Source organism: Furipterus horrens, unplaced genomic scaffold (genome assembly GCF_987537825.1).
Source record: "Furipterus horrens unplaced genomic scaffold, mFurHor1.1.pri manual_scaffold_11, whole genome shotgun sequence".
NCBI lineage: Eukaryota > Metazoa > Chordata > Mammalia > Chiroptera > Furipteridae > Furipterus > Furipterus horrens.
The window spans coordinates 76,892,751-76,905,036 of record NW_028327181.1 but is presented as its reverse complement, the minus strand read 5'-3'; the positions used below and the strand labels follow the sequence as shown (position 1 = coordinate 76,905,036).

General features: G+C 49.0%; 1 protein-coding gene and 1 long non-coding RNA gene across 4 annotated transcripts in view; one reads left to right on the top strand and one right to left on the bottom strand.

The window, feature by feature from the left end:
• SP2 (Sp2 transcription factor) overlaps positions 1-5,554 on the top strand; it is a 25,310-nt gene extending 19,756 nt beyond the window's left edge. For all 3 annotated transcript variants that reach the window (XM_090291582.1, XM_090291581.1, XM_090291583.1), the window contains 4 exons: positions 1,502-1,814; positions 3,197-3,371; positions 3,580-3,773; positions 4,488-5,554. In XM_090291582.1, the coding sequence (XP_090147708.1) occupies positions 1,502-1,814; positions 3,197-3,371; positions 3,580-3,773; positions 4,488-4,588 (783 nt within the window). In that variant the 3' untranslated portion in view covers positions 4,589-5,554. The remainder of the gene's footprint in view (positions 1-1,501; positions 1,815-3,196; positions 3,372-3,579; positions 3,774-4,487) is intronic.
• LOC149998324 (uncharacterized) overlaps positions 1-12,286 on the bottom strand; it is an 18,321-nt gene extending 6,035 nt beyond the window's left edge. The window contains exons 1-2 of the long non-coding RNA XR_016514076.1: positions 12,235-12,286; positions 11,325-11,573 (exon numbers count right to left, since the gene is read on the bottom strand). This is a non-coding gene — a long non-coding RNA (uncharacterized LOC149998324). The remainder of the gene's footprint in view (positions 1-11,324; positions 11,574-12,234) is intronic.

Sequence of the window (12,286 nt, the reverse complement as noted above, 5' to 3'; positions counted from 1 at the left end):
CTGGCAACCATGAATCCATTTTCGATTTTTATGGATTTGTATATTCTGGATGTTTCATGTATATGAAATCATACAACAGGTGATCTCTTGCAACTGGCTTCTTTCACTTAGCATAACGTGTTCGAGGTTCATCCATGTTGTAGCATGATTCAGTATTTCATTCCCTGTACATTCCCAGCCCCAGCCCTGGAATCAGCCATTTCTTTGGTTCCTGGTTCCTCTTATTGAAGGATGTGATAGCAGTTTTTTTAAATTCTGTCATTCTCTTCTCCATTCATTTGTGTCAGTATGGATTTATATATTCTTATTTTATTCAATGGGCTATATAACCCATTTGTATTGTTATTTTGATGTTCAAATTGTCCCATATTTGACCAGTGGGAGCCCCTGGTCACCGCCATTCTTATGTCTTTTTCACACGTCACCACCATTCTTTGAGCACTTCCTACTTTCTGATACAACAGGTGCTCTAAGCTCCTCTTGTACTTCCCTGCCCCCAATCCTGGAATCAGCTCTTCTTCCAAGGAGCCCTGGTTCCGTTCAGTGGACCATGGGACTTAGAAGCTAAAACCTTGCTCCTGGACTGTTGCTGCTCACAGCCCTTCTCAGTGGACACAGCTAAGAAGTATCTAAAAATATACATGAATAGATATACATATATAATACCTAGATACCCAAAGATATGGGCATGCACACATATATACACACACATGCATTTATCTATCTATCTTGAAACCCAAGAGTTTTTACCAGGACCTCTAATTCCCACCCAGTACCACAGGATTCATTCTAGTTTTCTCCTTTTTCATATTTGTAAATCCCTCCTCTGACAGAATCCTCATTCCCATTATCCTTAATATATTTTCTTTCTGGGTCAGGTCCCTGTGCATGGAATGCGTGTCCCACAGCCGTCTCAGGCCTCCCATGCCCTTCTTGTCCTATCAGACTCCAGGAGGCACATTTTCAAGGCTTTTGATATATATTCCGAAATTTCCCTCCAGCAAGCCTGGATTACTCACTTCACACTCCCACTCCTAATGTGAGAAGGAGAGCCTGTTTCCCTGCTGTCTCACCGACAGTAAGCGTTATATTTTATGTTTCCCTTTTTGCCAATCTGAATTGGAAAAAAACTTTTTCTCCAAATTAAGTGCTGTTTTTATTTGTTTGATGGTGATTGCATCTTTTGTGAGGTCACCATTTAGTTGTATTCTGATTTTCCAGTTCTGAGATTTGGCAATTCTCTTTTTCCCTGCTAAATAAAGTAAATGTTTGGTTTCACATCAACAGTCACCCTTTGCCAGCTTAGCCCGGGGACACCGTCAGCCCCTTGTTGAACGTCGGCATGTACGTGTGTAGGTTTGGGCTAGCCGAAGAGGCCTTGGGCCGACAGAGGGGCACTCCCACTGCTCGCTTGGGCAGGGAGATGACACTGCACTCACCGAAAGATGTCAGGGCCCAGTTTCTGCTGGGACACTGACGTTTTCCTTCTTGTCCCTCCCAGGTCTACATCCGCACGCCTTCCGGTGAGGTGCAGACAGTCCTCGTCCAGGACAGCCCCTCAGCAACAGCTGTGGCCACCTCTGCCCCCTCTTGTGGCAGCCCCACAGCCCGTGCTGCCCATCCAAGTGGGACCAGCAAAAAACACTCAGCAGCAATTCTCCGGAAAGAGCGTCCCCTGCCAAAGATCGCCCCTGCTGGGAGCATCATCAGCCTCAATGCAGCCCAGCTGGCAGCGGCAGCTCAGGCCATGCAGACCATCAACATCAATGGTGTCCAGGTCCAGGGTGTACCTGTCACCATCACCAACACCGGTGGTGAGAGAAGGCCTCCGGGCCAGAGTGTTGTGGGTAGTGTGCCTGCACACCCTCATGTGGGAACTGTGGGCCGGCCCCCGTGCTTCCCAGTAACAGCAGGGAGAGTACCATCTGACACTTGCTTCATCCCTTCCAGCTTAAAAGCATGTCTGCTTGGTCCTTACGGTAGCCCTGTGAGATAGTTTAAGATTATGTTGGCCATGACTGGTATGGCTGAGTGGGTTGGGCATCATCCAGCAAACCAAAAGGTCACCTGTTCGATTCCGGTCAGGGCACGCCATTCGGGGTGTGTGAGAGGTAACCGATTGATGTTTCTCTCACACATCAATATTTCTCTCCCTCTCTTTCTCCCTCCCTTCCCCTCTCTAAAAATAAATTAATATAATTTTTTTTAATGATGTATGTTGGCCCCACCTGACAGCTGAAGACCTTGAATATGGTAGAGAAAATAAGATATACTCAGGAAAACTCTCCAACTAACACACAAATGCATGTTAGTTTGGTAGACCATAGACAGATGATCAAGGAGACCCTGGGTAAAGAAACTTGAAGGGAGGCTTCCAGAATGAGGAAAGCCTTGAGTTAAGGCTGGAAGGAAAGGAGGGAGCCTTTGGCAGTGGGTGGGAATGGCCTGTGTGGCACTTCATATTTGGTGATACTTACAGTGTGAAAGCAGCCTTGCAAATCACCAGAGGAATGTTGTAGCTACCTAGCAAAAATGGTGCCTTGCCTTGCCTTCTCTAGCTAGGTGAGGGGCCCTTTGCAGGGCCCTGGTACTTAAGCACCAGCAAAAGGTCAGCGACACTCCCCTGCTTTGAAAGCCTTTATGCAGGTCCTAGAGGACTTGATTTTTCCCAGATCCCTTAGAACTGTTTTCTTACCCTTATTAACAAAAATCCCTGGAGACTTTCCTGAGAGCAGAGTTGGTGTCTCACAAGGGCCTAAGGCTGGAGGAAATTCTCTAACCAGCACTGCTCAAGACAACCCAAGACAAGACCCTTCCCCATTAAATATGGGGGCAGCAGCTGAAAGCAGGTTCAGTGAGTGGGGTGCAGTGGTTCAGCGCATTGACTCTGACTGTCGACTGCCTGGGTTTAGATCTGAGTCCTACCATATATTAGCTGTGTGACCCTGATATGTTATTGAGCCTGTTTCTTCAACAGTGAAAGGAGGATAACAGTACTTGTTTGGTAGGATTATGAAGGTTGAAGAAGTTTATACATTTAAGGGCTCTCAAATGCTTTTTGGCATATAACAGGCTCTTGAAAGTATTAGCTGCTATGGTTATCCTTACTATGTACAGAATGGAAGGAAGGGGTCAGGCTCCCTGCTCTGTCACTTCCGGCTTCTCACTCCAAACCATGCCCTCCTGCTCCCTGTAGGGCAGCAGCAGCTGACGGTGCAGAATGTTTCTGGGAACAACCTGACCATCAGTGGGCTGAGCCCCACCCAGATCCAACTGCAGATGGAGCAGGCCCTGTCTGGAGAGGCCCAGCCCGGGGAGAAGCGGCGCCGCATGGCCTGCACATGTCCCAACTGCAAGGACGGGGACAAAAGGTAATTGGAGCCAGCCTGGCAGCCTGTTCCCCAAGCCCCTTCGTGGAACACAGACTAAGAAGAACGAGGTAGCGGCTCCACGCCACTGGCCTCCTCACCTCTCCTGTGCTACCTGAGCTCACATCCTCTCCGCATCCTCTTGCCCCATCTCCTACCTCCTCCCCCCCCCACCTCTTCCCTTTCCCTCCACCCGACTCTCCGTTCCCAGGTCTGGAGAGCAGGGCAAGAAGAAGCATGTGTGCCACATCCCCGACTGTGGCAAGACCTTCCGGAAGACATCCTTGCTGCGGGCCCATGTCCGCCTGCACACTGGCGAGCGGCCTTTTGTCTGCAACTGGTTCTTCTGTGGAAAGAGATTCACACGGAGTGACGAGCTCCAGCGGCACGCCCGCACCCACACAGGTCTGTCCCCCTCCCCAGCAGCACACTCCCACCCAGACAGGGCTCCTCACCCCTCTCCCCTGGCAGGGTTGCACCCACTTGGGTCTGCCCCCAGCCTCTCCCTCTGCCCCCACTCCATTGCTATCACCGACATCCAGATTCCTGGGCCAACCCAGGAACTCCTACACTGAGCAAGAGCTACAAACGGTCTCCTCAGGGGTTCAAGCCTACCCAGGAAATGCTCTCAGCCATTCCTTTATCACAGTGTTTCCCAAAGCGATGTCATGTGCATTATGCAGCCTTGATGACTTCTTCCATAGCTGCAGTTACTTATTTAACAAGCACTGACATAGTATGCCAGGCGCTGTACAGATCGACTGATTTAGCCCCCATCACAACTCTGTGGGAGGGTGCTTGGGTCACAACTCTGTGGGAGGGTGCTTGGGTCATGCCCATTTACAGAGGCATGGAGAGGTGGCCCGGTCACGCAGCTAGTGACTGGTGGAGGCAATTCAGACGCGCGCCCTCTGGCTCCTAAGTCCATACTCAATTGCTACCCCACAACACCTTTCCTACTGTTATTTCCGGAAATCGTTGCACTATTTTTACTCATTTATGTCAAATCACTATTATTTTTGACATCACAAGCTTGATGGCACGTGTGCTTCTCCTTTTGGGGGCTGGGATAGTGTCTATGAATGGGCTCTGTGAGTGACGGGCATCTCCTCTTCCCAGGGGACAAACGCTTCGAGTGTGCCCAGTGTCAGAAGCGCTTCATGAGGAGTGACCACCTCACCAAACATTACAAGACCCACCTGGTTACAAAGAACTTGTAAGGCCCACTGAGGCAGGAAGCCTCGCAGATGCAGTCCTCTGCCTGGGCCCCTGGTGGAAAGGAGGCCCACTGCTGCCCTGGGCTCGCCCTCAGCCCCTCCCTCCCGTTTCGCAACTGTCCCCACAGGAAGGGGCTCTGCCGCCCCATAATCTCCTCTTTCTGAAGCCCCTTGGCTCTGCCCTGGTCCTTCCCTCTCACCAGACCGTGGACACTGGCTATGCCCAATGAGACGTTCTAAACCAGGACGAGTGGGAACCTTTATTTCCAAAGGAAAAACATGAATTTCACTCCGTCGAGGAGCAAAGTGAGCCCCCCACCCCCCAGCACTGCCTGAGTCGCATCTTTGTGCCATGCCCCTCTCTCCTGCACCTCCCTGGCCCCCAGCCACTCGGCTGCCCCGGGCTCTGCACCCAGGGCTCCCTGGCACCCACCTCCTGAGACGCCCAAGAGGCCGCCTTCACTCCACACGCCCCAGCCCCACCACGATTCTTCTCCAGCACATTCCAACTTTCTATTTAAAATAAAGCTACCCACGGACTCGCTCATCCCCTTTTTCTATGGAGAACGTTGCCTTATACTCTACTTCAGATAATGAACACTGTGTATTGTGTGCTTTAAAGAAGTTTTATTTAATTGCTCCCTTCTTCCTGTTCTTGTTACTCACCTCCCCCATGCCTGCTTTCAGTTTAGGGTTTTGGGGGGCAATGATGAGCATATGGATTTTTTTCTCACTCTAGCAGTTCTCTTTTCTAAATGACACAGCATTTCAACTCGAATCTGAATTCAGATAAAAACAACTTCACATCCTGAACCTTTCCGCGCCCCCTTCCTCTCACCCACTCCCACCGGCCCAAGCTCTAGTTATGTACAGTGTATATTGTATAATAGACAATTGTGTCTACTACATGTTTAAAAACATATTGCTTGTTATTTTTGAGGCTTTTAAATTAAACAAAATCCAACTTTATTTTTAGTTGTAACTGCTTGAGGTATGTTTTATGATTGACAGATTTGTTATTCTTTATTAACAATGTACTTTGTTCAGCATTGGGCTGAAGAAATTTTTTCTTGCTAATAAATTTAGTTGCCTGAGGCAAAATCTGCAACCTGGCAGTGTAGCTTCTTTTGTCTTTGACCTCAGAGAGCTCAGAGAGGGGACTCTAGAGGAGGGAACCCTGGTCTGAGAGAGACTCACACTGGGACCAAAACAGGACCTTGCACTCCTGACCTGAAAAGGGCCTCAGCAACGCTGATGTCATGGCATTTGCATGAGGGCCCAGAGCACCTGGGTGGGACCTCCAGGAGGACAGGACCTAGTGTAGGTGTTCCTGCTTCATTCTTCTATAAGCCTGATCAAAGCTGGCGCACTCTGCTTGGACTCAAGTCACAGCGACATCTTCCTTACCAGCAGACTGCTTCTGCCACTCAACTCTCCAGCCCCCGGAAAAAGGCTTTGATCTTAGGGCCTGCTAGTAAGAGGTTTGGGAGAGAGAGCCAGAGGGGCTTGGTTCAGCCACTTCCAGAAGGCCAAGAAGTCTGCAGAAAACAGAACTCCCTGAGGGCCAAGATCCCTTCCCAGGACGGAGGGCCAGGCTGGGAACCCATCTCTACCCAAGAGAGGACCCTGGCCACAGATTCTGCTTTTCTTCTGCCCCTCGCCCCAGCACAAAGGAGAGCAGCAAGCTGATTTTGGTTTAGCAAGTGCTGCAGATCTGACCTTTTGGTGTCGATTTTGGGGGAGTAGAACTATTAAGGAGGTCAGGTTGTGATGTTACACAAATTGAGATGGGAGCTAGCTCAGAACACTGGTAGGGCCCTGAGAGCATCTGCCTGTCGTTCTGGGGCAGATAGGGAACAGTGTGTGTGTTCTCATACTGACAGTGCCTTTTATGAACCTTGACGGACACACCCAGGTCGCTGTTCTGTGCTGTCCATTCCCATACTCTTCCCTTTGTCACCTGCGGCCTGCATTTGCAAGCCAACAGCTTTTCTTTAAAGCCAGTCCACTCACATCAGCTGAAGAAATAAAAGGGAGATGGATCTCAGATGGATTACAGGTTTCTCTGCCCCGATCACTTCTTCGTTAATAAGCAGGAAGACCTGAGACCTGTCCTACCCATACATAAGTTCTTTGAGTGATACCAGATCAGCAGCTGAATCTCCCCTGGCATAGATGCCTCTTCACAAACCCATAAGCCCTACATCTTATCAATGCACTGGCAGAAGGAAGAAGGTGTATTTCTCTCTTCCTCACACAACTGGAAAACTGCCTTGCTGAGTTCTGAATCGGGATTGGTGGAGAGAAGGGGAGTATTAATAACTGACCTTTTTCTCCCACATGTTCCCCACTGGCTTTCCTGAGAGCTGATTCCAAGTCATCTGCTTGTCAAGTGCAGAAATTGACCTGACTCCTCGGCATCCTCTGGAAATGAGGATGCCAGCCCCCAGTGGGCAGAACTGAGTGCTGACCCTCGGGATTTCCCTCTCCAGTGAGACTGGTTCAAAAGTGGTGCTTGGCCATCTCTGCCTCCCTTTGGATGCTTGAATTAGAAAGAGGACAAGAGAATGTATTCTGTCTAGCCCAGGAGATGGCATGAGGACAGAATGGAGAAACCTGGTGGCAAATTAGTCCTCATCTGCTGTAACCCATCCCCGCATTTACTTGTGAGTTGCAGAGGGTGGGGACTTGGTGTGATGACTCCCAAGCTCACCCTAGGCCAGAGCCCATCCGAGGACACCTGATTGGCCCTGGTTGAAATTTGGGGGCAGGCTTTCCCCAGCAGCTTGAGAGTGTGGGGCCATGTGGCCCAAGTTCCCTCCTCAGGGTCATCTGCACCAAAGCCACCCTCCCTGCCCCCTCCTGTCTGCTCAGTGATGCTCAACACAGGAGCTCTTTGATCCCAGATCCTAGGATTACAAGCTGGAAAGAAAAGGGGGGCCGGGAAAGTTCCCCCCATACTGAAGGCAAATCCAGGCAAAGTACCTTTAAAAAAAAAAAAAAATTAAACCAGCAAAAAGAACTCAGGCTTCCTTCAAACTACCCAGTCCATTTTTACAATCACTTTTTGAGGGGCCCTTTGAGGACCCACATGATTATGATGATGGGAGCCACCTGCAGCATCTCAAGTACCTGGACCCATCAGGGGCTGCTGGCTCATGGATGGGGCTGTGGCCTACATGGTGGTGGAGTCCAGGGACTCTAACTCAGGGTTAGACACTGTCTCAGGACAGAAACCTCTTATGAGCTGACTGAGGTCTTTGGGGCTGGGATAAAGCCACTGAAAGAACTACAGTAATCTCAGGACAGGTGGCAGCTGGGTTTCCTAGGGAATGGTCCTCAGGGAGTAGAAGAGGCAGGAAGTGAGTCTGGGAAGAAAGCAAACCATGGTGGAAAACGGCAGAGAATCAGGGCTGGAGAGGAGAGTCACACACCTACCTGTTCATGGGGATCCCAGGCAAGAGAAAATGGGAAATGACCACAGGGCAGGCCAAAAGCAAGGACCAATCAATTTCTCAATGAAGCTATGAAGCCTCCAGGTCATGTCCTTTGGGCCTGCCTGGGAACCCGCCTTCAGGCCTCCTTCCTCTGCCTGTGGCTCACACTCTAACCACCCAGGCAACCAGTGCCAGGACTGAGACTGATGCCTTAAGACCTCACTCAGTCTGGGAAAGCTTAACATCCCTCCAGCCAACAAGGACACTTGGCCTGGCTCCCACTAGGTGCGAAAAACCCCCAAGCCCCACTCACAATGCCTAGCACCCAGCTACAGAGACGCTTAACAAAACAGTTTATGCATAAATATGACAGATTAGCAGTTCCTGGCTGGCATGTTGAGAAGGAGCCATAGAAAGTCAGTGTCATGGTCGAGCCCATGAAGGAGCTTCTAACGGGGAAAGTGTATGAAAACCACAGGATTTATTTGCAAAGTGGTCCGCGAGAACATGCAGGGGTCATGGGAGGGGTCAACCACATGAGCAGGGCAGGATGCTCAGGTAAAGGTCGGCCTCCTCTGCATCCCTCTTCTGGGCCCTCTGATAACCGTACTTGGGACTCAGGCTTCTGTTGGCAGGGCACCAAGTACCCACCCTTCTGTGTGTGCTGAGTTCACCCCAAGGCGGGGCCCAACAATTCCTGAGCTTAGGGGCCTCCGCACATCCCCTCCAGCCTGCCATCAGCCTCTAGAGAGCTGGACACTGCACATCACCAGCCCCCTTTTAGACAGCACTGCAGTCTTGACCTCCCTTGCCCATTATCCACTTGGTCACCAGGTCCCAAAACACAATCACTAAGCTGTAATTGAAATATATAATCCAATCAAACAACTAGAATAAGACAATTTCAGAACATAAATGCAAAAGCATCAGAAGAAAACAATCAAAGCATAGTCCGCAAAGCCACCCACGGCCTCTTTGTTTCATATGGAGAAACCAGAGTGCCTTTCTGTACAATCAAATATTGCAACATATTCTCTATTCACTTAAGATTCTCTTGAGAAAAGATTAATAAATTTACAAAGCTGGTGGTGGGGAGGATGACAAAATATTTAATGAAAAGCAGTAACAATAAAAATATCATTTCTCCTACAAAGGCAAAAAACAACAACAACTTTGCAGAGGTCACAGCAGCAGAACCAGCAGGCGTGGTCCCCCTCCTTTCTGCACTGTGGGGCTGCTTTGTGATCCAGACACCAAATCCCACCAGGCAGGAAAGCACAACACAAGCCCACTTATTTTCAAGACAAAGGGAAAAATATTAAAAGGCAACCAACTGCAAGCTTCCTCACTAATTGCCGAGGATGAGAGAGGCTGTTGGAATCTACTTTTTCTCCTCATTTGGTCTTTAAAAAACAAGAATTAGACCTTTTGTTTGGACAACAGCACAGGATAAAAGAGAATCATGTAAAAGCCTAACCGTGCCACCTGCCTGGTCTTCAGCTGGCACACCGAGCCCCTGCCTAGGTGCCTGGCCTGGGATCTCACCACCCATTCAAGCAGGATCACACTGCTCCAGGACTCTCCGAGATAGCGGCCTTGGCTCATGTTGTTCCCTCTTCCTGGCATGCCCCTTCCATGATCCATCTGGCAAACACATACTCATTCAGACAAATCAAATGTCTGCTCTCCTCTTCACAAAAGCCTTTCTGACTGCTGGAACCCCAGAGACCACTTTCTCCTTTTTGCTCCCCATTTCTTCACAGAAGTACCTATAACTCTTCAGCTTACAGATCTGCTTCACTCTATAGACTACAAACCCCTGTGGGCAGGAACTGTGTCATCTTCATCTTAATACGCTCAGACCTAGCTCAGTACCTGGTCCAAAAGAAGTGTTTATCAAATAGCAACTGAATGAATAAATATCTATGCAGTTGACCCTTGAACAACGTGGCTTTGAACTGCATGGTTCCACTTACACACCGATTTTTTTTTCCATACTGTTAATGTATTTTCTCTTCCTTATTTTTATAATTTTCTCAATAAAATTTTCTTTAACTTTTTTCTAAGAATACATGTAAGATACAAAATATGAGGGGAAACTCTCCCACAAATAAAAAACAGAATATCTTCTGGAGGGTGGACCCATTGTAGTACAGGCTTCCCCTGCTAGGTGAGTGTTCTAGGAATCCGTCTGTATCAGTGTACCCACTGGCGTTGTTGAGAGAGGCTGTGTTTGGCTTCAGTAAATTTTTTTTTCAAAGACTCTTCCAACGAGGTTGCCCACTTCATAATGGGTGGTTAATGAGTGCATCTGCCCAAACAGAGCTGAGTGTTCAGAGTTGTTGGCTAAAAAAACCAGCATGATCCCCTGTGCCCCACCCTCCCTATTCACCCGATCTCACCCTGAGCAATTTATTTTTGTTTCCCTGGATGAAAGGAGTCTTCAAAGGAAAATGTTTTGTCAATGTGGAAGAAGTAAAACAAAACACCAGAAGCACTAAAAAGCCTCAAAATCAGTGAGTTCGGAAACTGTTTTGAACAGTGGAAAAAATGTCTGGATGGGTGTATTGCATCACATGGAGAGCACTTTGAAGGTGACTGAAGTTTAAACATATAAGAATAAATACACAATTTTTTAATAATTAAATTCTGGAGTTTTGGGGGGGTAGCCCCACATATGTGGTAATCAACTGTTTATGTTATTGGTAAGGCCTCTGGTCAACCGATAGTTAAGTTTTGGGGGAGTCAAAAGCTATATGGGAATTTTCAACTGGGAAGGGGTCAGCGGGCCTAACCCTCCCATTGTTCAAGGGCCAACTGTACTGAGCTCTTGGCTTTTAAGCCAGCCACTCAAATGATCCTAGTCTTGGTGCCCTAAAATCCCGGATCCAGGGTAGCAGGACCCAGGAGTGCTAAGAGTATGGACCCATGAACAAAACCGTCTGAGTTGAAGGGCACTATTTACTAGTTATTTAAGTGCAGGTGCTTGGGAGGAGAGAAGGACAATAATGTTCATATGTGGAAAGACAATCTCAACAAGAAAGAAAGTCCAGTCAACTCCCTCTCAATCATGTTGATGGAGGAAAACTATGCAGCAAAAAATTCCAACCAGTGGAGAGAATCCATGGATCAACATTATTAAGCCTCGAGACATGTATTATTTCTTTGCAGAAAATCTGTCTTCCAGATTCTATTCGGCTCAAGCTATGTGCACATGATAAAGGATGACAGGTATCTAATGTAGGGCCTTATGAAGCTTAGCTGTAATGCAGACACCTGGGCAGAGCAGGCAGTTCCCTTACCTGACACAGTCCTGAGGTGCCTGCCTAGATGGCTCTTGCAGCTCCCCTTCCTGATGATGGCAAAAACCAGGACTACAGAGAGGCCTTGACCCATGGCTGCCCCAGCCAAGTCAAAGCTGGAATGGGCACTTGCAGGTTTCTCATTCCTCAGCCCTGTGTCGACTTCCTGGAAATGGCTTTGCACAGCCACTTACTCTCCTCTGCCCTCAGCTATGGTTGACATTGACTGAGGTACCAGAGTCCAGCTACCTGGGAAGGGCAAAATGTGAAAAAGGGGAAACTCAGTAGCGATGGGGAAGGCCCAGGAGAGGTGGGGCAGTGGCACCCTTTCCATTTGCCTGAACACTGACTAGTCTGCTGCACCAGGAAAGGGGAAGCCATGAGCAAAGGCCGCAGCATGCTCTGGCCTGAGGCGAAAGAAATGAGGCTGGAGAGAGGGGTTCACAGCTGTTCTGGGAATAGCTTGATCCTAAATTTCCCTCTTTCCCTTTCCCATTCAGCTGTCTTCCTTCTCACCCCACAGTCTCTTCCTAACCCCACTGCACCTCCTCAGACCCCGGGGTTACCCCCACCCCAAAGAAACACACCCACACTACTACACAGTACCTATTTGGAGTGATCACAAGTCATTTCAACCTCTCCCATTCTCGAGTCCCGATTTCTCACCCCCAACCACATGGCTCCTTTCTCTGTGTCTCCCCATCATCTTGCCTCAAGGTCTGGCCCCCTAATTCCATTTGTCTTTGCCTGGCCACCAGCCTCCCAGCTACGGAGTACTTCCTGCACTAGGCTCGCCTTTAGACACCTACCGGGGGCCACCCACTTAATAATGACCACTATCCCTAAACTCCCAGCGGCTCATTCCCGACCCCAGCTCGGCCGGCAGCAGTTCCTATATCTTTTAACAAACCTCCACGTGCGTATTAACGGCGGTGACAGAATTTCCTTGTCGCCCTGCTCCC